We start from the raw sequence: 25602 nt of genomic DNA, 5'->3' as shown, positions 1-25602 counted from the left end.
ACAGAAGACTTATCATTGCAGGTTACAGTAAAAGACCATCACTGCAAACAGTGGTTGCCTTTGGGGGCAGCAGGACCAAATGGCAATGATATGGCAAGCCATGGCCCCTCATGCTTTGTTTTTATACCCTCCCCTTCCTTAGGCATGATGGGGCGCTCCTCTCTCCTCCTTCACTGCTGCAGTAGTGCCAATGCAATGAGTGAGAACTAGGTAAATCATGTGAGATAGAGGCTTAAATACTGACTTATGCTTGGTTTGTCTTTCATGAATGGGAAGTTGGAAAGCCCCTTTGCCTTCTGCAACCTAGTGCCTTCCAGATGTGCTGCACTACATCTCCTAGCCTCCATGACCTTTGGCCATGGAGATACATTTGGAAGTCTTCTTCTTTCTTCTTTGGCAATCACTTGTAGCTGAGTAAGACTGTCTTGCATGAACATGATTTTAACAGTGAATCCGTAAATGACTGTGGAGGCCAATTCTGTATCTGCACATCCTTCCACAGTGGGGACATAAGTTTCTGGGTGGGAGTTGATCACGGTGAGGGTTTACCAAATGTGCCTTCCTCTTAGCACATTTCTCCCTTTCGTCCTGAGTTCAAGTGTCTTCAAAGTCCATGACACCTTTGGTAAAGGCTGTTCTCCAATTGGGGCACTCACAGGCCAGTGTTTCCCAGTTGTCAGTGTTTCTACTACATTTTTAAAGATTTGCCTTGAGAGAGTCTTTAAACCTCTTTAAATATTTCACTTTTCATTCTTAAGTTGGGAATAGAGTAGTTGCTCTAGAAGACGATAATTAGGCATCCGAACAACATGATGTTGATGAGATTAGTGAGGATTGCAGATTCCTTGCCCACTCCCAAACTCAGCTCTTAATGGGGTAAGGGGAGGGGGTAAGTTTCTGGAACACGGTCCTATATACCACAACAGACCCCAAACATAGCACACCCTCCCCCACAACAAATATTTTTGTTTGTTTGTTTATTAAAACAAATCTGTAGATCTCAGGGCAGTTCACAACATAAAATTACAATATAAAAAACACAAAATGCATAAGAAAAACAATAACAGAAACAAACCAATAGCCCCCCCCCCACCCAGCACATTTAAAAGGGCATGAGATATTAATCAGCCAGAGGCCTGGTTAAAGAGAGACGTTTTCATCTGGTGCCTAAAGGTGTACAGTGGTACCTCAGTTCTCAAACGTCTCAGTTGCCTAATGTTTCGGAACCCGAATGCCAAAAACCTGGAAGTAAATGCTTTTGAATGCGCCTCAGAAGTCGAACGGCTTCTGCTGCGTGTTTTTAAATTTTCTCAATTTAAAAGCCATTTGCGCCTTGGTTTTCTAATGTTTCAGAACTCAAATGGTCTTCCGGAACAAATTACGTTCAAGAACCAAGGTACCGCTATATAATGAAGGCACCAGCCAAATTTCCCCGGGGAGAGAATTTCACTAACGGGGAGCAGCCACTGCAGAGGCCCGTTCTCATGTTCTGGATCTCCTGTGGAGGAGGTACACAAAGAAGCACCCAAGATGATGGTCGCAGGGTCCAGGTCAGTTCATATGGAGAGAAACACTCCCTGAGGTATAGCAGTCCTGAGCTGTTTAATGCTTTATAGCTCAAAACCAGCACTTTGAATCAAGCACTTATTCACATAGAGAGGAAAAAGGTGCGCACAGATACAGCAAGGGGAGGAGGCAAAGCCAGCTCCCCTGTGACCACAGCCGTGAAGATACCTCAGTCCTATATGCACAACCCTAACTTGGGTTTGTATCTTGTTCACAACAGAGCAGGGATGGGGAAGCCCTGGCTCATGGGCCAAATGCATCCCCCTAGATTCTCTCCAGGGCACCACTCACTCTCACTGCTGCTCGCTCCCCTCCAATGCTTTTGCCTGGCTGGAACCTGTTGTTGAACAGTGACAAAGGCTCTTTCTTGCTAGGATCACAGAACTGCAGAGCTGGAAGGGGCCTCGAGGATCATCTAGCCGAAGTGCAGTGCAGGAATATGCAGCTGCCCCATATGGGGATCGAACCTGTTCCCTTAGTGTGGTCAGCACCATGCTCTAACCAACTGAGCTATCTAGCGATGTGGGAGATCTGTAGAACCTTCTGGCTCGTGTGTGGCAGGAATGTTGCATCTGCTGCTCTGTTCACTTTTGCAGACGGCCCTTCCCACCCCTGCCATAAAGGTCCTGGAAGATTGCTTGTGAGGGAATATGCCCCACCCTTGCACTAGGAAGTATGATGCACTGTTGGGAGAGTTGGGCAGAATGTGATCTTAACCAGGCTGCTATCAATATTCACAAGACTGTCGAGAATAATGCAGCCCAACGTGAAGCCCTCTGTTCTGATTCAACATGCCTTCTGGATACACTTACATTAGAACACCCATGAGCACATTTACAACTCAGCTGGGCTTCAACCCTTCAGTTGCTTTAATGGTGTCCAGTGTCCTGTAAGTGCAGGAACAACACAGGAGGGGAGCAACTTGACCCTGAACACGGGAATGATTTCAGGGAAGGGGTACTAGACAATAAGAGGCAGAATCAGTTACACAAAAGATTATGGGTGCTAGAGAAACCCAATAAAACAGCTTGATATGTGAGATTTATGGACATGTGACAGAGGAGAAAAACGTAAGTCTTGAAGCAAGAGATTTCAGCAGCGAGTTATAAATATTACTACTCCAAAGCAGTGCCACTGATTCAGTGAGACTGCTGTAGAATAACTGCATTTTAAAACTTTAGCCTGTTTAACAAGGCATTTTTTCAGGTGGGGAGAAAGGAGGAAAAAAAAGTTCTTCCACTGTGTCTTTTCCACAGTATTCCTAGTTCCTGAATGCAAAGGGTATGTGAAAGCTATCTGGCGCGACACTTTATTGCAGCATTCCATTACATAGTAGAAGTACTGGGAATCAATTTATAATCTTGGAATGCATCTAGGGGTTGACACCAAGTAGGTTCGGCGAAAGACTCAACTTTTCTACAATTTTATCATCTTCACTCTGAGTACGTTTACTCATGCAAACCGAAGGCTGAGTTTCATCATCTTATTTACCGCAATAAAATGTAACCTTTAACGCTCTAAAATACAGTGTTGCTTTCCCCCCTCTTTTAATTGTTATGTGCATGAAAGAATGGAAACTACTTCAAGCCTCAGATCTTCCAAGCCTGCGATGGAATTTTGGCTCAGGAAATAAAACTGAATGTTTTTCAAAACATCCCCACCTATCTTGGAGATTCCATTATATGGTTTTTAAACAGAAGAACGATGAAGCACCAACCAGGTACAGGTACATTTTGTTACGGGCAAAGGGCCATTTCCGGCCTTAAACGTAAAGGTACACATACAAGCAAAAATGATTTTCCACAGGTCAAGAGAGTAAGTGTTAGCCGACAATTGCACCCACGTCAAGAGTAAAAATTTCAGCTTTATACTGCTGTAGGTAGGTGTGGTCTCTTGCCATATAAATTTTAACAATGGACTTTTCTGCCATCTATCATCTCCCCGCACTAATGTTCCAAATTAAAACTGACATCAGTGCTGAATTAGTAGTATTATAATGGTGATGGATTAAACTAGTGTACTTTTGCATAGAGCTTACACACATTATTTCCATGCAGCTAAAAAGAGCTTACAAGTGACAAAGGATGCTTAGAAGAAGAAAAACCTTTTGTACAATGGGAATCCTCATCCAACTATTAGTGATGAAGTCAGAATGCCAAATGAGAAGAGGAAGGTGTTAATTCTTTCCCTGAATTTTTCCCTGAATTATTTAGGTAGGGCAACACCAGGCAAATTAGAACTACAAATCCCACTTGCATGCATTTTCCACTTGCATTCCCCAGTGGCTGGAAGCAGCTCCGCAGTATTTTAGGCAGGAGTCCTTTACCATATAGGAATTGAGATTGGGACCTTTTGCATGCACAGCACATGGTGTGGAAGACGTGTCGCTTTATTTCCCTCTCTCCCCCACATGTGGCTCAAAGTAGTTTTACTTTTATCCTGCCATTTATTCTGCTTTTCTCCTTTCACAATTTGTACACAGCCCCACCCCCCAAAACCAGCCAGGCACTTTTCATCCTCTTCTTTCTCTTGTAACAGGTTTTTCTCTTGGCAGCCTCCTCCTCCACATTCCCAGTCTTTATCATTATTATCACCAGCACCACCACCAAATACAGTGGTACCTTGGTTCTCAAACACCTTGGTACTCAAACAACTTGGAACCCAAACACTGCAAACCCAGTGTTCCAGTTTGCGAACTTTCATCAGAAGCTGAATGTGTTCTGTTTTGAGTGTTACGCTTCCAATTTGAGTGCCACACTTTCATTTTGAGTGTTACACTGAGGTCTGTCTATTTATTTTGCGCTTTTGTTTTTGCGGCTCTCTCTTTTTGTTTTTGTGACTGTGTGGAACCCAGTTCAGTTACTGAACAGTTAATTGTGTGACTGCAGTACAGTGGAACCTCGGGTTACAGACGCTTCAGGTTACAGACTCCGCTAACCCAGAAATAGTACCTTGGGTTAAGAACTTTGCTTCAGGATGAGAACAGAAATCGCACGGCGGCTGCGGGAGGCCCCATTAGCTAAAGTGGTACCTCAGGTTAAGAACAGTTTCAGGTTAAGAACAGACCTCCAGAACGAATTAAGTTCTTAACCCGAGGTACCACTGTACATGGTTTATTGCTTTCATTTTATGAATCAAAGGTCTCGTTAGATAGTAAAATTCATGTTAAATTGCTGTTTGAGGGGTTGTTTTTAAAGTCTGGAACGGATTAATCCATTTTGCATTACTTTCTTTTGGAAAGTATGCCTTGGTTTTGGAACGCTTTGTTTTTGGAACGGACTTCCAGAACGGATTAAGTTTGAGAACCGATGTAACACTGTAGTAACCTTTTCACAAAATCCCAGGATCTTCTTCCAGTTTCCTTCAATGCCCTCTCTGGCCCTTTCCCCTCAGAGGAGATAGGAGAGGCTTTTTGACTTGGGACGATACCAGGAAGGAAGGAGGACTGGGGTTGTGAGTATTTATGTGAAGTGGTGGGGCAGACAGTGCAGCAGTTGCTTCAGGAGCTTATCTTTCCCTCTTCCTCAGCCCATCCATCCATTATACTTCCTACCCCCCCAAAGATTTTAATTAAAGTTTTCACAATGCAATAAAACAATATCTAAAACAAATGGAATCAAAAAGACAAGAAAAAGAGAGGAGGGGGGGAACAAGAAAAGAGAAAAAGAAAAAGAGAAGGAGAAGGAGAAGAAAGGAACAGAGAGACAGGAAACATTAAAATAGTAGCAATAATAATAGCAACAACACAAAATTATATGTATGTATGTAGCCCTCTATTTAAAATTTTAAACGATGATGCTGTCAAGGTGCTACACTCAATATGTCAGCAAATTTGGAAAACTCAGCAGTGGCCAGAGGATTGGAGAAGATCAGTCTACATCCCAATCCCAAAGAAGGGCAGTGCCAAAGAATGCTCCAACTACCGCACAATTGCACTCATTTCACACGCTAGCAAGGTTATGCTTAAAATTCTACAAGGCAGGCTTAAGCAGTATGTGGACTGAGAACTCCCAGTAGTGCAAGCTGGATTTCAAAGGGGCAGAGGAACCAGAGACCAAATTGCAAACATGAGCTGGATTATGGAGAAAGCTAGAGAGTTCCAGAAAGACATCTACTTCTGCTTCATTGGCTATGCAAAAGCCTTTGACTGTGTCGACCACAGCAAACTATGGCAAGTTCTTAAAGAAATGGGAGTGCCTGATCACCTCATCTGTCTCCTGAGAAATCTCTATATGGGACAAGAAGCTACAGTTAGAACTGGATATGGAACAACTGATTGGTTCAAAATTGGGAAAGGAGTACGGCAAGGCTGTATATTGTCTCCCTGCTTATTTAACTTATATGCAGAATTCATCATGCAAAAGGCTGGGCTGGATGAATCCCAAGCCGGAATTAAGATTGCCGGAAGAAACATCAACAACCTCAGATATGCAGATGACACAACCTTGATGGCAGAAAGTGAGGAGGAATTAAAGAACCTTTTAATGAGGGTGAAAGAGGAGAGTGCAAAATATGGTCTGAAGCTCAACATCAAAAAAACAAAGATCATGGCCACTGGTCCCATCACCTCCTGGCAAATATAGGGGAAGAAATGGAGGCAGTGAGAGATTTTACTTTTTTGGGCTCCATGATCACTGCAGATGGTGACAGCAGTCACGAAATTAAAAGACGCCTGCTCCTTGGGAGAAAGGCGATGGCAAACCTAGACAGCATCTTAAAAAGCAGAGACATCACCTTGTCAACAAAGGTCCGTATAGTTAAAGCCATGGTTTTCCCAGTAGTCATGTATGGAAGTGAGAGCTGGGCCATCAATAAGGCTGATCGCCAAAGAATTGATGCTTTTGAATTATGGTGCTGGAGGAGACTCTTGAGAGTCCCATGGACTGCAAGAAGATCAGACCTATCCATTCTTAAGGAAATCAGCCCTGGGTGCTCACTGGAAGGACAGATCGTGAAGTTGAGGCTCCAATACTTTGGCCACCTCATGAGAAGAGAAGACTTCCTGGAAAAGACCCTGATGTTGGGAAAGATGGAGGGCACAAGGAGAAGGGGACGACGGAGGACGAGATGGTTGGATAGTATATGCGAAGCTACAAACATGAGCCTGGCCAAACTGCGGGAGGCAGTGGAAGACAGGAGTGCCTGGCGTGCTCTGGTCCATGGGGTCACGAAGAGTTGGACACGACTAAATGATTAAACAATTAAACAACAAAGCCCTCTATCAAAACTATACCCTGTGCTTTTTTTCTGGGGGTATGCAGCGGTACGCACCCCCAAACATTTTGTACTTTTGTCCATTTACTATATTTATTTTTCCCAATTTGAATGAGAGTACCCCTAAACATTTTTTTAGCAAAAAAGCACTGGCTATACTTTAATCTTCAATCCACATTACAAAGAAGTGAGTCTTCCCAATTCTCACCTGGGAGAGCTTCCCCCTTCCTCAGCCTCATCCTTTATACCTTGTGTTCTTTCTCACCCTTCACTCGCACTTGGTTGGTCACTGTCAGTTTCATCTCTTTCCTGTTGTCCCCACAACATTGCATGGTTCAACCATGTGTACCCATGTTCTGAGCCCGCTGGGAGCTGCTGTAATCAGTTCAATCAACAGGCTGTATCACAGCCATGCAATGGGGTACAGTGCCGAGGGCTGCCCAAAAGAGGGCTGAGGCCTACTGGCAATCTCCAGTCCTCATGCTGGAAATACCCTGGGCTAAGTGACTCTGCAAAGAGATTACCTGTTTTGAAAAAACTGAAGCCTCACAATAAGAATAACAACTCACAAATTAACAGTCATTAAACAGCAAAATTGAAACAAACAAACAAAAACCCTCCAGAAACTTACGTCCGGATTTGTCAAACATCACTGAAAACAGGAAGTCCCTTGGAGTCATGTAATATTCGCCTTCGTATTCCAAGGAAGCAAACTGCATAAAACGTTGCTTTCGGATGGACAGCTTTTCTGCCATCTCTTCATCGACATTATCCTCCTTCTGAAATAGAGGGAGAAAGTAGCACACAGTTAAACTTCCAGACTCTCGCAAACAGCAGCCATGAGTTAACGAATGAAGTTTAAAGTTCTTTTGTCAAGCAGCTTTCCTCCCCATTTTGCAGCAGCAACTCATTTTTGAAACTGAGGGGACTTTCCACAGCAGTTTGCAAAACTGTGTGTGAACCCATTTGAAATCCCAAATCCAACTGAGGGCCTGAGTTTTCCTGCCCCAGTTTTAAGATATGTGAAGTTAAAAACCAGTAATATACAATCATTCGTCAGGGCTGAGGGCCAAGAACTATACACCACATTACATTTGCATCTCTAACACAAAAGACCAGAGTTGTTAATATGCAAAATGTTTTTATCCTCTTGGGTGTATTTGAAAATATGGTATAAATATTCTGTTGCAGGAAGTCATTTGCCTCAGTTTGTGAATATCAATCATCTAGCCCATGGGTCGGCAAACTAAGGCCCGCGGCCTGGATCGGGCCCAACTGCCTTCTGGATTTGGCCTGTGGACGGTCCGGGAATCATCGTGTGGATCGCCAGAATGCGCGTTCTTTCCCTCTCCCTGTCTCTCCCTCACACGGCGCCGGCGCCTCCTCCCTCCCTCCCCCTGGCTTCTCCCCACCCTGCCTAGAGGAGGAAGGGGGCTGGGCTTTGTTGGTGCCAGCAGCAGCAGCAGCACCACTCGAGCGGCCGCCATTTTAAGCAGCCCCTCTCCAGAGCCCTTTTGCGTGCCACTCATCATCGCTCCACTGCCGCCAACAGCCCCTGCTGCTCGCAGGACACAGGTAAGCATGCACCGGGACTCGTGGTGCTCTTGCGTTATTCCCCCCCCCAAAAAAAAATATAGTCTGGCCCCCCACAAGGTCTGAGGGACGGTGGAGTAGCCCCCTGCTGAAAAAAAAATGCTGATCCCTGATCTAGCCATATATTTGGGACTTGTGATTATGAATTTTGCTTCCTAAACAGGATTTTATGAATGTTGCTTTAGTTATCAGGTAAAAAACCAATACTTGCAAGTTATTAAACTTCAGAATTCATATCATATTGCAATACAGGAATCTCAACTAAATTATCCACAACAGATGACCATCCAACCTCTGCTTAATAACCTCCAGTGAAGGACAGTCCACAACCTTTTGAGTTCCTTCTACTGTCGAACAGCTCTTATTATCAGAAAAGTCTTCCTGGTGTTTTGATCTAGTCTCCAATAGATTACCTTCTCCCCATTTTTCCTTGTCTAAAGTTAGAAGCTGAAAATGACAATGGGGTGGCAAAGTCCTTCGTCTTTGTCCTGTCCTCACCCTACCCATGTTAATTTTTGTGTGTGCCACCCTCCCTCTCTCAACTCTGTCCTAAAACAAAGGTAAAATACGAAAACCTCTCTCAAATTCAATTTCAATCTCCCCAATGGCTATGAGTTCCATTCTTCTATGCCACTTAAAATGGCCAAACAGTTGGTACCTGGAAGTCATGCCACACAGAGACATGAAAATAAATCAACAGTTTACTTGATTCTTGTGTGACATTTACACATTTTGCAGAGGTGGAAGTTTAGTGCAACCTGCATAAGCATCTTATGCCAAGCTTTTAAAAACCAAATCTATTTTTTTGCACATATCGCTTAAGAACAGATGGGGGTTTTTTAAAATGAAAAATCCCAATTATTCACTAGCAAAGCAATGCTTCCAAGAAAATATACTTCCAGTGAAGTGTGCATAAGATTGCAGTCCAAGCCACTTTCTGCTCAGAAACTGAAGCAATAATAATAATAATAATAATAATAATAATAATAATAATAATAATAATAAAAACTGCCCTCAACACCAAGGAGCTGCTTGCAGCCTGAAGAGCTTTGAAATCTTCTGGCTAGTGGTTATGGATGTTGAGACACCAAAACCCATGAAGAGTTATCGCATTTCACTTTGTCTCAAGGCATTTATAGCCAACATTAATGACACTGTTTTGGACTGTTTAAAGCAGAATTCTTGTAAACGGCTGCTTGTCTTTGATGAGGAATGTGATAATAAAAAGCTGAGGAAAAAATGGAAAGAACTTCGTTTTTTCCACTGCTTCTGGAGATATCTTCTATCCTTTCATATTTTTCTCAAAGTGATAAACTGTTACTGATCTTTCAGAAGTTTTAGTAAGATGCTTAAGTGCTTATTTATGGTAGAAGTGGAATGAAATCTTAGAACTTAGAACAGGACTAAAGTGCTCCAAATGTTCCCATTTTATGTTAGACATCTTACACCTTTTTAATAAGCCAATTTGTTATAACAACTATAAAATCTAGGACAATGCACCTGTTCAGGGGTGGAAAAAATTATTTGTAACTGCACAAACCCATTTGGGCAAAAAACAAAAACAAAAGAAACTGGTGTACATGTGTGCCTGGGAATGCTGATTAGGTGAGTGTGCTGTGGGAGTGTGATTAAACAAGTGGAATTATTCAGATTTATACAGCATATTTGTATCAGTTTTTGCCCGTCATAAAACTTGCTTTCATTATAAAGCAGCAAAATAAAATAAAAGTCAGATTTTTATTTTAAAAAACCTTTCATCTTGAATTATCTCCAAGATAAATAGGATTCACATTTTTCCCTTCCAAAAAACACATGCTCTTTTATCTACTGCAATTGCTGTATAATTCTATTTGACTGGAAGTGCCAGGTTTTAAAAGTTCAATTCTATTTTCATATTTACTATATCTTATCCTAACCACTATGCAGCACTTGAATGCAGATCAGAAGTATTCTGAAATGAATGCAGATCAGAAGTATTCTGAAATGTGTCAGCAGTCCATCCACAAGAATATCTCACTTGTGGTAATTATTACAAACAAAATAGTATCACATCATTTTTCTTTATTGTTTATCACAGCTTTAAACAAGACATTTGTTAATGTCTGAGATAGACCAAGTTGTAAGAAAACAGAAGGAACCATAAAAGCCTAATTAGTTTGCTACTTTACTGAAGACTTGAATAAGAATTGTGAAGGGAGGAAATTAATTATGGAAAAACCAAATTGAAATAAAACCCTTAAAAGCATTGCCTCAGACTACTAAGAAATCCAGTGGATTCCTTACCTCTTCTTGCTTTTAGAGCAACAAGAGGCCAGTCTTCTTTATCCCTAGCCAAATATAGATCACACACTGAACAGAATTCAACAATTTATGTCCAGCATATGGTCAGCCAATGTAGAGGTTTTTCTCAGCAGCCTGTTGCCTTCTAAAATAAATTACCCATACTGGCTTTTATTCAGTGTATCCACAGCAACGTAATATTCAGTGCCACAGTGATACAGCATACTCTGAACTACTCAAGCTAACCTCCTACTCTGAATGCCACATCAATGGCAGTGCTTCAAGTGTCAATGCTATAAGGCAAGTGCAATGGCAAATAGATGAAAGCTAAAAAAACAGAGTTGATATTGAATACTAATTCATAAAAGCTCCTTCCATTCACTATAAAAAACAGAGTTATTTCAAGGACTGGTAGCAAAAAGGGTCTTTTAAAGAATACTTCTATAAGGATAATTAAGACTGAACATCAACCAATTTTAATAACAATATACTAGGGGAAAAAACCCATTACACCATAGTGAAATGTGTTCAGTTAATGTTAAGGGTAGAATTTCAGCTAATGACTTTGGTTGTTTTATTGTGTCTACATACAGCAAGGGAGTTCCCACCTATCAGATGTTCCACAATAGCAAGGCACCAACCGAATTAATGAAGGATGGGGTTTCAACCTTAACTCTGGATGTAACTGCTTTTGTGGTTTTATGTTAGACATCCAGTGTTAACTGGGAATGTTAATGGCAGATCTCTAATAGTTAATGGTGTATTAGGCTTGAATCACTTCAAAGAAGTCTCAAGTGACGCACGTGTCTTCCCCTTCCATTGACGTGGCAACTGATCAGCTGCAAGGAAGCAATTTATGTCTGAGCATTTTTTGAACACACAAATACTCTGGGGCTGGCACAGTAACATGCTGCAAGGCAGCCCTTTTCTCTGTAAGTGTATTTTTTAATTTGAGCTATAAATCTGCTTAGGTTAATTGATTTTATTTGAAGGGGGGAGAGAGACAATGGCTTTCCTCATTTTGGTCTGCGTAGGAAACCTGGCCTGAGGCGGCTATAACAGCACATACACAATGTGCTTCCCCCCACAACAATCCTCTGTGAAGCCTATAAAATGTATCTCAGAGGAGAACAATGGATCTTAATCATAGGCCATTTAGTTCTAGCAAAGGAATAGAATAAAAAGGCTTTACACATTTGTTTCTTCAAATCTTAACATGTACCATAAATAATGTGTTAAGCACCTTGTTAGTTATTAATAATGTGATGTTCACAAGCAGCTGTGGAAAATAAGTTTCATGCATTTGGATCCATTTTGTAATCCATGTTAAGTGCTTGGTTTCCGCTCATTTAATTTTCTCTCTAGCATTTTCCTGCTTTTTGCAGTGCTATTTCTTTGTCCATATTTTTGCAATTTCATTCCTTCCCTAGCCATACTTCCAAACCCACTACCCTTGGCTGCTGCTTGGGCAAAATGTCCTCACAGACAGGTTGAAGATTCTGTAGGTACCAACTGCATCCCTTTCAGAAACCTTCCAATCTCACATCTTAAGTCATCTTTAATCTTGACTACAGTACTGCACTCTGCCTGGGGCTCCACTTGAATACCATTCTAAAACCTCAATTGGTTCAGAATGCTGCAGCCAAGTTTCTTATAGGGGCAGCATATAGAACTCACACTAACCCCACGGACACTCTTCCTTGTCTTTCATATGACATGGAGGGAAAGTCACATTTCTCTCTTCACCTCTACCTTTGTATAACAGGAGACAAACATAATCCTTCCATGCTTTGCATATCAGGTAAGGTTAAACTTATAGGTCTCTCACTTGACACACAGTAACAATGGACCACTGCAAACATTATACAATGCGTACATGGAAGCAATTCAGCATAGAAAGTAGCATGTAAACCATGTGTCCATGCAGCAACATGCACATTAGCAAAACAAGGTGGCTGCAAACCAATTCTTGCACATTCTTTTGCAATGTAAAGTTTAAAGCATCACCAAGTGCAACAAGGATCCCTTTACTGTTGATACAAGATATTAAAGGTCATGGTAACCACCAAGAATAGGGAGACAATGCTTGCTATAGACGGAAGTTTGCAGTTACAATTGTATTTCAACCTTCCAACTGTACCCTGAAAGCTATTGCATTATGAATGAATATGTATGTCACTAGTATTACATGCTGGCTGCTAAAAAGCTTTACATAGTTCATCTTTTTGTTATTCTTTTTTAATCCAGCAAGCTCCAGCTTGGCTTAGATTTTTCCTGAAATATAAACTGAAGGGGTGGGGAGCAAAAGACAACTAAAGAGAACACAAAGGCAGGGAAGGTCACAAGTTATAACAAGCCAGGAACCAACTTGTTTAACAAGCCATACATTTACACTCCAGCCTGCAAGTTATCACATTGAACTACTTCAGAATGACACTACAATAATCATTCTTTTCACACACTGATTTAAGAAGATATACACATGCAGAAGTGTGGTGTTGGTGGTTTTTCTTTCCTAGTGTTAGGAATAAACCAGATTTTCTAGGGAGCTGGCTTGGAGAGGAGAGGGACCCTATTCTCACTGGCATATTCTGCTCTTTCCCCCTCTTCTCAGCCTCCAGGCAATGCTAAGTGGGAAAGGGACAGGTCTCAAGCCTACCTTGGAAGTCATAGCCTCAAACTGTAATGCCCTGTGGCGCATTTAAGGACAAGTATTTATGGCACAAGCTTCTGCAAACTTGACCACACTTAATCAAGTGCCTTGTGAAATTATATATGGAAGTATGATTTATAAATATTTAAAAGACAAATAAGATAAATGAAAACATCATCAATTGGCAACTACATATACAAATAAAGAAACAAGAAAGAATTCATGTGAACACACTTTTTATAAACACAAGTCTCACTGGGCTATTTGGATGGAATCTATCAAGCTATATGAGTAAACTAAGATGGATGCATTGACTGCTATTGTTTTGTTAATGTGAGCTGGTTGGGTCCCCCTCCCTCCCTCCTTCCTTCCTTCCTTCCTTCCTTCCTTCCTTCCTTCCTTCCTTCCATAAATCTGCAATAAAAATTAATCCTATCCTCCATGAATTTGTGTAACCATGTTTTAAAGCCTTCCAAGTTGGTGGTCATCACTACCTCCTTTGGGAGCAAGTACCATAACTTAAGTATGAACTGCATAAAGAAGTACTTTCCTCCTGAATCTTCCAACGGTCAGCTTCATTATTAAATGAAGCTGACATCACCATTGAGCTATCTATTACAATTTGTTTCTACTCCCATAACCATCTATATTTCTATTCAGAGTAGACCCACTGAAATGAACAGAGTTGTTTGTCCTGATTATCAAAGTCCATCGAGTTTTAAAGTTCCATTCTGACTGTAAAATTGGATTGCAACACATGAAGTTTGTAACAATAGTGGCAAGTGGGGCAGTGTGTATGTGTGTTTGTGTGTCAAATTGGCAGACACAGAAGCGGAAGTACTTTCTTTTCCTATTATTTAAAATTATTTTCTAATTTCTTTCCTTTCCCTCTTTCTTACTCTTTTTCTTCTCTTTTTTCCTTTGATAAGATATTTAAATTAATGTTTTAGTTTAGGGGGAAAAGATACTTGATATTATGTTTTGTATTTTTCTTTATATTCTAATAAAATTTATTCTTTTATAAAAGGGAATGTCATGTCCCTCCCCTCCTCCCATTTTAATGAAACTGTTAAGTTAAAAAAAGTGGGGAGAGATGAAGCATCACAGAACAAATGACCCTTTAATATAAGAGAGTTTGAAGCAGTACATGTTAACAGAAAACTTTTTACACCTACTTTTGGTACCGCTAACAGAAGGGTTAAATCTTGACCCATCATAATGGACTGTTCAGAGAAAGAATGTGCAGGTTTCCCTTTTCTAGGCCTCCAGTCCTACCACTGAAGTTGCTCTTATCAGAAGCTCCTGTATTCTTGGAAGCAGACTGATAGTAAGTACTCCATTAAACTTCCTTGGGAGGTCCAGAATTCAAAGCAAAGCAATCCTTTTCACCTCCTGCTAAAGGTTTTCAACACTATTTCCATCTCAGCATATTTTTTTCAAAAATAGTTTCTGTATAAAAATGTTTATTTGAAGAAGGATAAAGCTATGCATGAAACAGGTTGAGTCAAGTTACACGTAAATTGGTGCCATCTCCTTTTGCTCAATAAATGTATCCAAACATCCCAAGACTTCAGGTACTCCTACATTTTTCCAAAGCTGTCAAAGTATTTATTTATAAATGGGGGTAGTATATTTAGCTGTAAAGAAACTTTTGCTTTATTTTTTGCCGGAGAAGCTTTTACCAAGGGGGAAAAAAAGGTTGGATAAGGCTCTTTTCAGTTTCATGCAATGTGGAAGATCAGTGCAATATGTGGCTGTTTTTAAAGGAAACATCCAGTTTTTTAAACGAAGGAACTACAGACCTACTATTTGTAATGAAAGTGTAGCACTGATTCCACTTTGATAGTTAAATTACCAGTTGTTGTTGCAATGGTGTACAAAGTAGCTTGCACTGATTCAGGCACGAAAACAACCTGTCTGTACTACTGCCCTGTTGCATCAGGTTGCCACTGAGTGTTCTTTAGAGAGTTCCCATGTGCAAGAGAGATGCCTATTAGACAGCAGTGTGTACATCTCTTCCTCTTCCCCAAGCTACTAATGTATCTATAATGTCCCTGACGGTGTACTCTCCTCACCCTCATCCTTTGAGGACATTGCTTGCACCGTTGTTATTTGCATAAGTGAGGCCTGCACTGGCTCCTTCATCGTACCCTAGGGATGTATGAACGAGACCATAGTGTCTAAAAAGGCATTTAAGTCTACCCTGGACTTAATAGTGCTTCACAGCCGTTGCTGCCTTAGGGTCACACAGCACTGTCTGGAATGCCCTACACTGACACAACATAGTGGTGAATAAGTACACAAATAATGAATGGTGTGATGCTTTGATTAGGCAATGCTGTACTCCATGAAAACCAACGTGTTTGGCTGTTTTATGTAATACCTATGGTGAGACCCTCTGGGGTAGATTTGGGAGCATGAGGGAGCTGCAAAAGAGGGGAGAAGAGGAAGGGGGAAGTCCTGCATGAGCAGAACTCCATACCTCTCAAACACAGAACAAGTTGGGTTCAACCCTATGCTTACAGTTACAGAAGACATTTAGACAGGTGCACAAAGTGGTGTTGCGAGGACCTCCCATTTCTCCCATTTTCTGCATGCATTTGGCAAATAAAGAAATAAGAAGTAGCAAGAAGTGCAGCCTTTTTAAGGATTACTAAAGAAATAGGGATTGCCATGAAATTAAAAAGGAAAAGGCAGCAGTAATCCAAGTATGATTTGAAAAAGCTTTCAACCACTTTGCTCAACAGAGCAGCACCTGTTGGAAATAAAACAAAACCTCAAAATGTTCAAACAGTCCCTCTCTTTCGTCATTAATTCCTATAAAGGTGTCAGGTGTCTCAAAATTTAGAGTTCCTGCATCAATCTTTGTCAGGTTTCTGGAAAACCTTCGTGTCTTGAAAGAAAAAACACATGTTACTCCTCTCCAAAAGTGTTTGATATTGACTTTGTTTTTCTGTCGAGTAACAGAAAGAATGAGTTTCTAAGCATATTTAAAATGCAGGCAGATCTTTCTTTAAGGTGGGAATTTTCTTTTGTGAATTTCAGGCTGCATTCAGAGCAAAAACATATATTTCAGTTATGATTGTGAATTAAAAGAAGTAACTTGAAGTATGATGAAATAAAAGGTTTTTCTTGTGAGATACTGCTGAAATAGTTATTGTGCATATGAACCAAGTTTCCAATTAGTTTGATTTGGCATTCTATCAGCCTCATGAAAATGGCGGCAGCAGCTAGAGAGCTTGCCAGAGGTGGGTGCTCATCATCTGAGGAACCACACACAACAAAGGAGTAAACTACCTTGAACTTCTCAGATCGGAAGAAGAATATAGGCATAAGTAGCAAGGCAAACAGCATTCATAAAATTATATTGAGTTAGTACACCTCCAAATGGAAAATTACAAGTTCATGATACTGTGGGACCGTCTCCCTGCTGGTGAGATTTGTTGTTGTTGTTTAGTCGTGTCCAACTCTTCGTGACCCCATGGACCAGAGCACACCAGGCACTCCTGTCTTCCACTGCCTCCCGCAGTTTGGTCAAACTCATGCTTCGAGAACACTGTCCAACCATCTCGTCCTCTGTCGTCCCCTTCTCCTTGTGCCCTCCATCTTTCCCAACATCAGGGTCTTTTCCAGGGAGTCTTCTCTTCTCATGAGGTGGCCAAAGTATTGGAGCCTCAGCTTCAGGATCTGTCCTTCCAGTGAGCACTCAGGGCTGATTTCCTTCAGAATGGAGAGGTTTGATCTTCTTGCAGTCCATGGGACTCTCAAGAGTCTCCTCCAGCACCATAATTCAAAAGCATCAAATCTTCGGCGATCAGCCTTCTTTATGGTCCAGCTCTCACTTCCATACATCACTACTGGGAAAACCATGGCTTTAACTATACAAAGGCCCATATAGTTAGCTGGTGAGATACTATAAACATAAAAGGGAACAAATGTGTTTTGCATTACTGCTGAATCTAATCAGACTGCAATACTACATATACTTATCAGGGATTACAGTATTTTTCGCCCCATAAGGCGCACCGGCCCATAGGACGCACCTAGTTTTTTTGGGGGAGAAATAAAGAAATTTTTTTTATTCCTCCCCCCCAGCGGGGCTGGGGCGGGAAGCTGTCCCCCAAGCTTGCGGGGCCTGTGACGGGGAGAAGCAGGCTTCTCCCCGCCGCCAGCTTTCAAACCAGGTCGGGGGACAGCGGGAAAGGCGCGCTGCACCTCTCCCGCTGTACCCCGAGCTTGCGGGGCTGGCGACGGGGAGGAGAAGCTTCTCCCCACCGCCAGCCTCCAAACCAGGTCGGGGGACAGCGGGATGGCGGTGTTCCGCCTCCCCGCTGTCCCCCGAGCTTGTGGGGCTGGCAGTGGGGCTCTCCTGAAGCCTGGAAAGTGAGAAGGGTCGGTGTGCACCGACCCCTCTCGCTCTCCAGGCTTCAGCAAAAGCCTGCATTTGCCCCATAGGACGCACACACATTTCCCCTTCATTTTTGGAGGGGAAAAAGTGTGTCCTATAGGGCGAAAAATACGGTAAGCTCCACTAAGCAGGGTGGGACTTTTGAGCAGCAGCATCTGGTAGGGCAGGATACTTACCCGACCTTCTGTCACTGGCATCACTGTGGTATCCTGGGAGGGAGGGAGGGAGGGAGACAAGGCTGGCATGGTGCAAACACACTGGTAGGACTGGGTTGGCTCCACCGGCACATCTGCACCATGCTGACCTCACCATTACCTTACCCCTCCCAGCATGCTACAGCATACTTAAAAGTGGAAAGTGTAATGCTGGTGGTCAGCAAAAGAGGTTTAATGACTCTCTCAAGGCAAATCTTAAAAAAATGTAGTTGAAACACTGACAGCTGGGAAACACTGGCCTGTGAGCGCTCCAGGTGGAGAACAGCCTTTACCAAAGGTGTCATGGACTTTGAAGATGCTTGAATTCAGGACAAAAGGGAGAAACGTACTAAGAGGAAGGCGCGTTTGGCAAACCCTCACCATGATCAGCTCCTGCCCAGAAACCTATGTCCCTGCTGTGGAAGGATGTGTGGATCCATAACTGGCCTCCACAGTCACTTACGGACTCACTGTTAAGACCATGTTCATGGAAGACAATCTTACTCAGCTATGAGTGATCACCAAAGAAACAGCAGCAGCAACTACAGCAATGCCTCTGATAGGAGATCAGGTAAATGCTGCAGCCCTGATAACGACTGCTGCTTTTCAGTCAATGGTCACCTCAATTTTCATTTTAAAACAAAGAAAGTGATACATTTATACATAACTACTCTGGTAAAGTAATCAACACTAATGATGTCTTTTTTTGAGGGTGATATCCAACATTAGTCATACTGAGGATGGACCTAAAATAAATGGATTTAAGTAACAAGTCAACTGATTTCAATGGTTCTACTCTCAGTAACACCAATGTTGGAAATCACTCAATATCATGCATAGGCTACCCACTTCCCATATATTTGTTCTAAGCAACACTTCTCACCAGTTAAAACAGAGGCACAGGAGGACTACTCTCATCTGTGTATTGAGAGGGGTGCAGTTAGGAGTTGAATTGTATCAGGGTGCCAATCAGTAATATGTTACACCAGTTTATACCCATGCCAGCTTTGAAAGGAAGTTAACACAGGATAATATGTTATAGATCTATAAATTCAGGCATCACTTTCTGTAGAACTGTAAGAAGCAGCCCTGAATCTTTCAGGAGAACAAAAATTACCAAGCCAACATGCAGTAAGTACCAAAAAGGAAGCAATCAGCTTTCAGTTATTCTAATAACACATGCTTTACACACTTTACAGAACTGTGTTCTGCCCCAACTCCTTCTGCTAATCTTTTTTACCATGTCCATGATTCATCTTTGCTGCCAATAGCACTGTCCATGCTGCAATATCATCTGCCTTTTATGATCAACGGAACATATCGTGTGATACAGTAGAGCTCTTGTACTATGTCACTTTTTGTTTTGCATTCTCGCCATCTGTAAGTTCAGCCTAGTAACTTTCTTACAGCTGTGCAACTAGCTGCTTGGTCCCAATGATTTTGTTCCATCAAAGACTTTTTCAAAATCCTTTTCGGGTGTTGAATGATTGTTCCATTTAGGCATATAGTGCCTTTAAGTTTCTGGTCCCCGACAAACTCTTTTACATTTTTCCACATCAGCTGCATTTGCCAGCTGCTGGGTCAGTTACCTGACTATAGTATTTCCTTTACTTTCCCTTCCCAGCTCAATACAATGAATGCTGAGAAGTCAGCTTCCTAGGAACAAAAAAATATGTACAAGCTATTCATTTGTTGCAGGTGATGAAAAAGGCATTCCCTCCATGTCTGTTGCAATATTTGATCACTGAAAAAGGAAGAAAAAAGATTTTCCATCCATTTCACACATGTATTTCAAACAGAGCATGAGGATGGAACACCATCTACAAGCGTAACTCACAATCAGATGTGCCTACAGCATAATTGCAAACAGTATCCTACCTATGGAACAAGCTTCCAAATAAAGATACATTGGATTGGGCTAAATGTGGCACATTCCAAAAGTGTTTTCTGTTCTTTATTAGACAATTCTTCATAAGCTGGTCAGAAACTGTTCTGCCACTCAAGTGCAATGAACACATTTATTCCTTATGTACAGACATAACCCCAAAATGTGAAAATCAACAAGGTGTCATCCTGCAACAATGACCCCCCATAAGACTATTCTGATGAAAGAAAGAACTATGTTGACATTTCCTTCCTGAATTTATTGCAAGTCAGACAAAATAAGAACTACATTATTTGTTAGTATAACTGTCGATTCAGAGAGTTTATCTAAGGGTTTCACCTCTGCAACCATATTATGTTACACCTTTCTTCTAGTGGGAATAAAGTATTCTCCATGCACAAGTTCAGCACAGCTAGAAACTTTAGGTCATACCAAATGCAGTTGAGTTAGCTCTTCCCTTACAGACCACTAAAGAGGACCAAGAATGCTTTACTGACAATACTCTCTATGCAACAACAACAAAAAAGCCAGTTACCGTATTTTTCGCTCTATAACACGCACCAGACCATAACACGCACGTAGTTTTTAGAGGAGGAAAACAAGAAAAAAAAATTCTAAACAAAATAGTGGATATATGATTTTTGTGGTTCATGCTGTGGACACAGACATGTGATCTGACAGTGAGTTTGGAGTAGCCCAATGCAAAAATCCTGAGGATCCATGTGGATCCATGCTTTGTAACCACGGAGGAGGGAAGGAAGGGGAACCATGGATCCTCTGCTCACGACTGCAGCAGATCCCCCCGCCACCCGCAGGCATTCACTCCATAACACGCACAGACATTTCCCCTTACTTTCTAGGAGGAAAAAAGTGAGTGTTATGGTGCAAAAAATACGGTATATGTTCTCAATGTTGCTCCAAAAATAAACATCTATACATTGGGGAACCAAAAGCCTGTAAAACCTGTGATTTTTATTTTGTCTTGCTTTTATTATCTAAGATGAAGTCAACATAGAGTAAGAAGAATGGCAGTGGGCAATATACCGTGTGACACATGCATTTTAATTTTATATTGCCGTAAATGTATTGTAGCATTCCCTTATACAATTTGTAATCACCACATAAGTTATATTAAGGCACGCAAAGTACATGACCCTAGATTTATAAGACAATCTGCTAAAGATTTAAATAAATACAATTAAAGTAAGGGCTCTCTTCAAAACAGTCCCCCCCCCAAAGGAAAACTCATTTTTAACAACGTACATGTTTAATCTGTGTATTACGGTACTTTTTAAAAAACCAGGATTGTGTGTATTTTGTGAGCTTTGAACCAAATTCTGTGATGAAGTGTACAAAACACAAAATGTTGTTCAAATAAGATGGAAATTAAGTTGTGCAAGCATAAATAATAGATGTTAAAATATAGTTAGTTGCGTATTTCATCTTAGTTTTATGGCACTCCTACTCTGTTGGCTCCACAAACACAGCAAGCTACCAGCTTAAGAATTTTCCATAAGTATAGGTGAACAAAAGCTGGAGCACCTGTTATTCTGTTAGTTTATAGCTCTAAAAAGTATTTTAGCAGAGGCTGTTAAAGCTCCATTTAATTTTTTGATATTTTTTTTAAGTTCACTTAACTTCACTATTTTTGCTACAACATAGAATATGTATAGGAGTTTTTGTATTACTTTTTTTTGCAATACAGAGTGATTTCCTACAATTCCTACAACCAGTGAAAATTGTTGATGCATCATATTAAATAGTGCTTCCTTAACCATTGTTCTGCATAATGTTAATTTAAAAAACATCGACTACTTAAAAGTTACAATGATTTTATTGCCACCTTAAAGATCTCAGGTGCTTTCTTAAAGTGGCAGCTGCTAAAAAGCTGAGGTTTCATTAATGGTTTCCAAAAAAGAACCCCGCCATAAGTGTTAATGACAAGCTTAACTATACCATTAATTCAGCACCCGTCCATTCGCAGATATTTTTCAAACGTGATGCAACTGAACCACATGACTCTAAAGTCAGACACATTATTTTTTGCCTATTTATGGTTGGCACCTATACAGCTATTTATACTGTGGTATGGTATCTTCTGCCTTAAAGGATTTCAGTCAACCATTTTAAGGTCACATAAACTGCACATATTTTTCTGGCAAAAATAGACACATCATAGAAATAGCAACAGATACGAGCATCATTATTTATCTTCTACAATTTTGATATCTGCTTTAGGCAGTACATCACTCTTTCACGGTTCTCGGTCGCAAAGCATAAGTACTGGGAGAGGCACTGGGCTTCTTGAAGTTGCCCAATACAAGAAGAACAGAAGATGAGCCCTGCTGCATCAGGCCAAAGGCCCATCTAGTCTAGAATTCTCATAATGGCTAGCAAAAAAGAATATAAGAAAAGACTCTTGCTCGCTTTGCTTTGCTTTGCTCAGCTGAGCTGCTTTTTCCTCATTTTTCTACGGTTTATAGTGGCTGATCAGATGACTGTGAGAAACCTGCAGGAAGGATATGAGTGTAACAGCACTCTCCCCATTTGTTATTTCTAGCAATAGTTACACAGAGGCATATTGACTCAGATACTGGAGGTAGTCTTATTCCGCAGGAATCTGTCCATTCCAGCAACAGCCAAGGCGACATTTTTCCACCTTCGCCGCATCAAGCAGTTGGTCCCTTACCTTTCCCGCCCCAACCTGGCCACAGTGATCCATGCGACGGTCACCTCCAGGCTTGACTACTGTAATTTGCTCTACGCAGGGCTGCCCTTGAAGCTGTCCCAGAAACTCCAGCGGGTGCAGAATGCAGCAGCGAGGCTCCTCACAGGGTCTCTGCCATGGGAGCATATTTACCCAGCTGCACTGGCTCCCGGTGGAGTACAGGGTCAGATTTAAGATGCTGGTTTTGACCTTTAAAGCCCTTCACAGCCTAGGACTCTCGTACCTATGGGACCGCCTCTCCCGGTATGCCCCACGGAGAGCCTCAAGGTCCATAAATAGCAACACCCTAGTGGTCCCGGGCCCTAAGGAAGTTAGATTAGCTTCAACCAGAGCCAGGGCCTTTTCAACATTGGCTCCGGCCTGGTGGAACACTCTGCCTCATGAGACCAGGGCCCTGCAGGATCTGATTTCTTTCCGCAGGGCTTGTAAGACAGAGTTGTTCCACCTGGCCTTTGGCTTGGAGCCAATTTGATTCCCTCCCACTCTTTCTTTTTTCTTTCTCCTCCTGTGATGAGGCTGCATTTTAATATTTTAATGTTTCAATATTTTAATTGTTGTATTTTAATCTTGTTTTTAAGTTGTATTCATTCAACTTGTTTTTATTATTACTTGTTAGCCACCCTGAGCCTGGCCTTGGCTGGGGAGGGCGGGGTATAAATAAAAATTATTATTATTATTATTAAGCTATCTAAGTCAGACCATTGGTCCATCTAGCTCAGGTGTATTTCAACTGAATGTGGGTCACTAATTTCTATGCAGGCATTTCCCCTAGCTTGGCCACTGAGATCTTTTTCTCCATGCAAAACATTATTCAAAGTTATTACTGAGCTTGAGCTCTGGCACTCCTTTGCTTGGAAGTGGAGAACCATACACGTTATGCCCAAATTAATCAATCAATCAATCAATCAATCAATCAATCACACAGTTGTTCTGTGGGTTTTTTCTTTTTTTAAATCAGTTATAGATATGTAGAACATGCTCATATAGATAACTAATTCTGATGAAGTGGTACACACACAAGAGATCATTTCCCACCAGTATGTGCCATGAGTATGCCAGTGAAGGATCGTAATTTCCCTAAGTATTTTGTTCAACCTCTTGACCCAATGTAGTTCTCTTTATTTTAGAAAGACATTCATAAGAACAGAAGCAAACTATGCGAGCCCACACAGCTGGTTCATCAAGGACAAAATTTCCATAAAGAATAAAGCAACTGAGCTCTCCTTACAATAAACTCAGATTTCTGAGGAACATTTGTTTCAATACCCTACAGCAGGGGTCTGCAACCCGCGGCTCCGGAGCCGCATGTGGCTTTTTTACACCTTTGCCGCGGCTCCGGGGCGGATACTAGTGAGGGGAGGAGGGGCATTGTGCGCCCTGACACTCCCCACTGTGGCAGGCGCTGTACTGGCTGTGACCTCGCATGGGGGCGGTGCGTGCGTTAGTCACGCACCGTCCCGATGTCACCTTCCCGCCCGCTGTCATATCGCGGCTCCGGAGATATATTTGTTTTAAATGTTGCAATGGTTTTGCAGCTCCCAGTTTTTTCCCCTTCGGAAACGAGTCCAAGTGGCTCTTTTTGTCTTAAAGGTTGCAGACCCCTGCCCTACAGCAACATAGTTGCTTTCAAGAGATGCTCATTTCATTGTTCTAACAAATATGGCAAGAGGTTTGTTTTTCAAACAAGATCCTTTAGTGATTTTTCAGACATCAAAGCTAGTGTTAAGTATATGTAGTGCACTCCACTTACACACGATCCATTAGCCACAGAAGGTACAAACTAAAGATCACTGCTTCTGTTGTCCATCACAACACACAAAACAAGTTTTCTAGTACCCAGTATGAAGAGAGTTCAGCTTCCCAACAAACAGCAAGAGATCTTTTAACTTTCATATTAGGTAACATTTTTCTATAGAAAAAACTTAAAGTGGTCTAAAAGAATGAGAATTGTATTTAATAACGATGCAACATCCTTTCTTAACTCTCACTGATAACTGACGCTTAACTAATAAATCAAACACCACCTTTTTTTTCTTTATAAAGAGGGCTGGCAGTAACATTTTAAAAAAGATATAAATGTTAATCAAAATGAAGCAATACAACAAAGGAACCCTTGGCCTCCAGATCTTGGACTACAACTTACAGCATTCCTGATCATCAGCCATGTTAGCTGGGGCTGCTGGGAGTTAGAGTTCCGCAACATCTAGAGGACCTCACAAACTCCAGAACAACGAATCTGAGTGTTAAAACTCAAAACACTCTTCAAAAGCAGTTTACTGAATGCTTCCATTATAGGCCTCTGGGCTTAACAAGTTTTCCTTTAACCGTTTTGCAGTGCACTACATACATTGCATTACCATCTTTTAAGAAAGATGGGATTATGTATAAAGAATCCCTGGCCCAGCTAAAGATTAAGTAGTCATGTCACACTATTCCTATTCTGCCACAATAAGAACAGTTTCAAAGCTGCTCTAAATCCATGCTCAGATTTTAAATACAGCATACTTTCTAAATCCATCTGCAAAACAAAGGTTACAGGGAATAAGCTAGCTTCTAGATGTTTTTAAAAGTATGTGTTATTTTTAAATCTCAATATATCCACAAATGGGTGTACTAAATTCCCAGCACCAACTGTCATTTGCCAGTCAAGCTTGAACTAAGAAAACTGACAAATAATTTACAAAGTAAGAAAATTCATTTGATTTCTAAGAGCTCATTCAATGCATTTTTCTTTGAGTCTCACATCAGACAGGATTTGAATCTTTTCAGATCCTGTAGTTTACATGGTGTTTGAATATCACCCTGAAATGTAATATGATAAAGGGCAGAATAAAGGTAAAGGTAAAGGGACCCCTGACCATTAGGTCCAGTTGTGACCGATTCTGGGGTTGCGGTGCTCATCTCGCTTTATAGGCCGAGGGAGCCGGCGTACAGCTTCCGGGTCATGTGGCCAGCATGACTAAGCCGCTTCTGGCGAACCAGAGCAGCACACGGAAACACTGTTTACCTTCCCGCCAGAGTGGTACCTATTTATCTACTTGCACTTTGACGTGCTTTCGAACTGCTAGGTTGGCAGGAGCA

The 25602-nt window shown here is 41.5% G+C and overlaps 1 protein-coding gene across 1 annotated transcript in view; it reads right to left on the bottom strand.

Moving 5' to 3' along the window:
* MICU2 (mitochondrial calcium uptake 2) overlaps positions 1-25602 on the bottom strand; it is a 70038-nt gene that overhangs the window by 30328 nt on the left and 14108 nt on the right. The window contains exon 2 of the mRNA XM_083737018.1: positions 7412-7559. Coding sequence (XP_083593144.1) covers positions 7412-7559 — 148 coding nt within the window. The remainder of the gene's footprint in view (positions 1-7411; positions 7560-25602) is intronic.

The sequence above is a fragment of the Podarcis gaigeae genome (genome assembly GCF_964106915.1).
Source record: "Podarcis gaigeae genome assembly, chromosome: 4".
Lineage (NCBI taxonomy): Eukaryota > Metazoa > Chordata > Lepidosauria > Squamata > Lacertidae > Podarcis > Podarcis gaigeae.
This window is presented reverse-complemented; position numbering and strand designations above follow the sequence as displayed.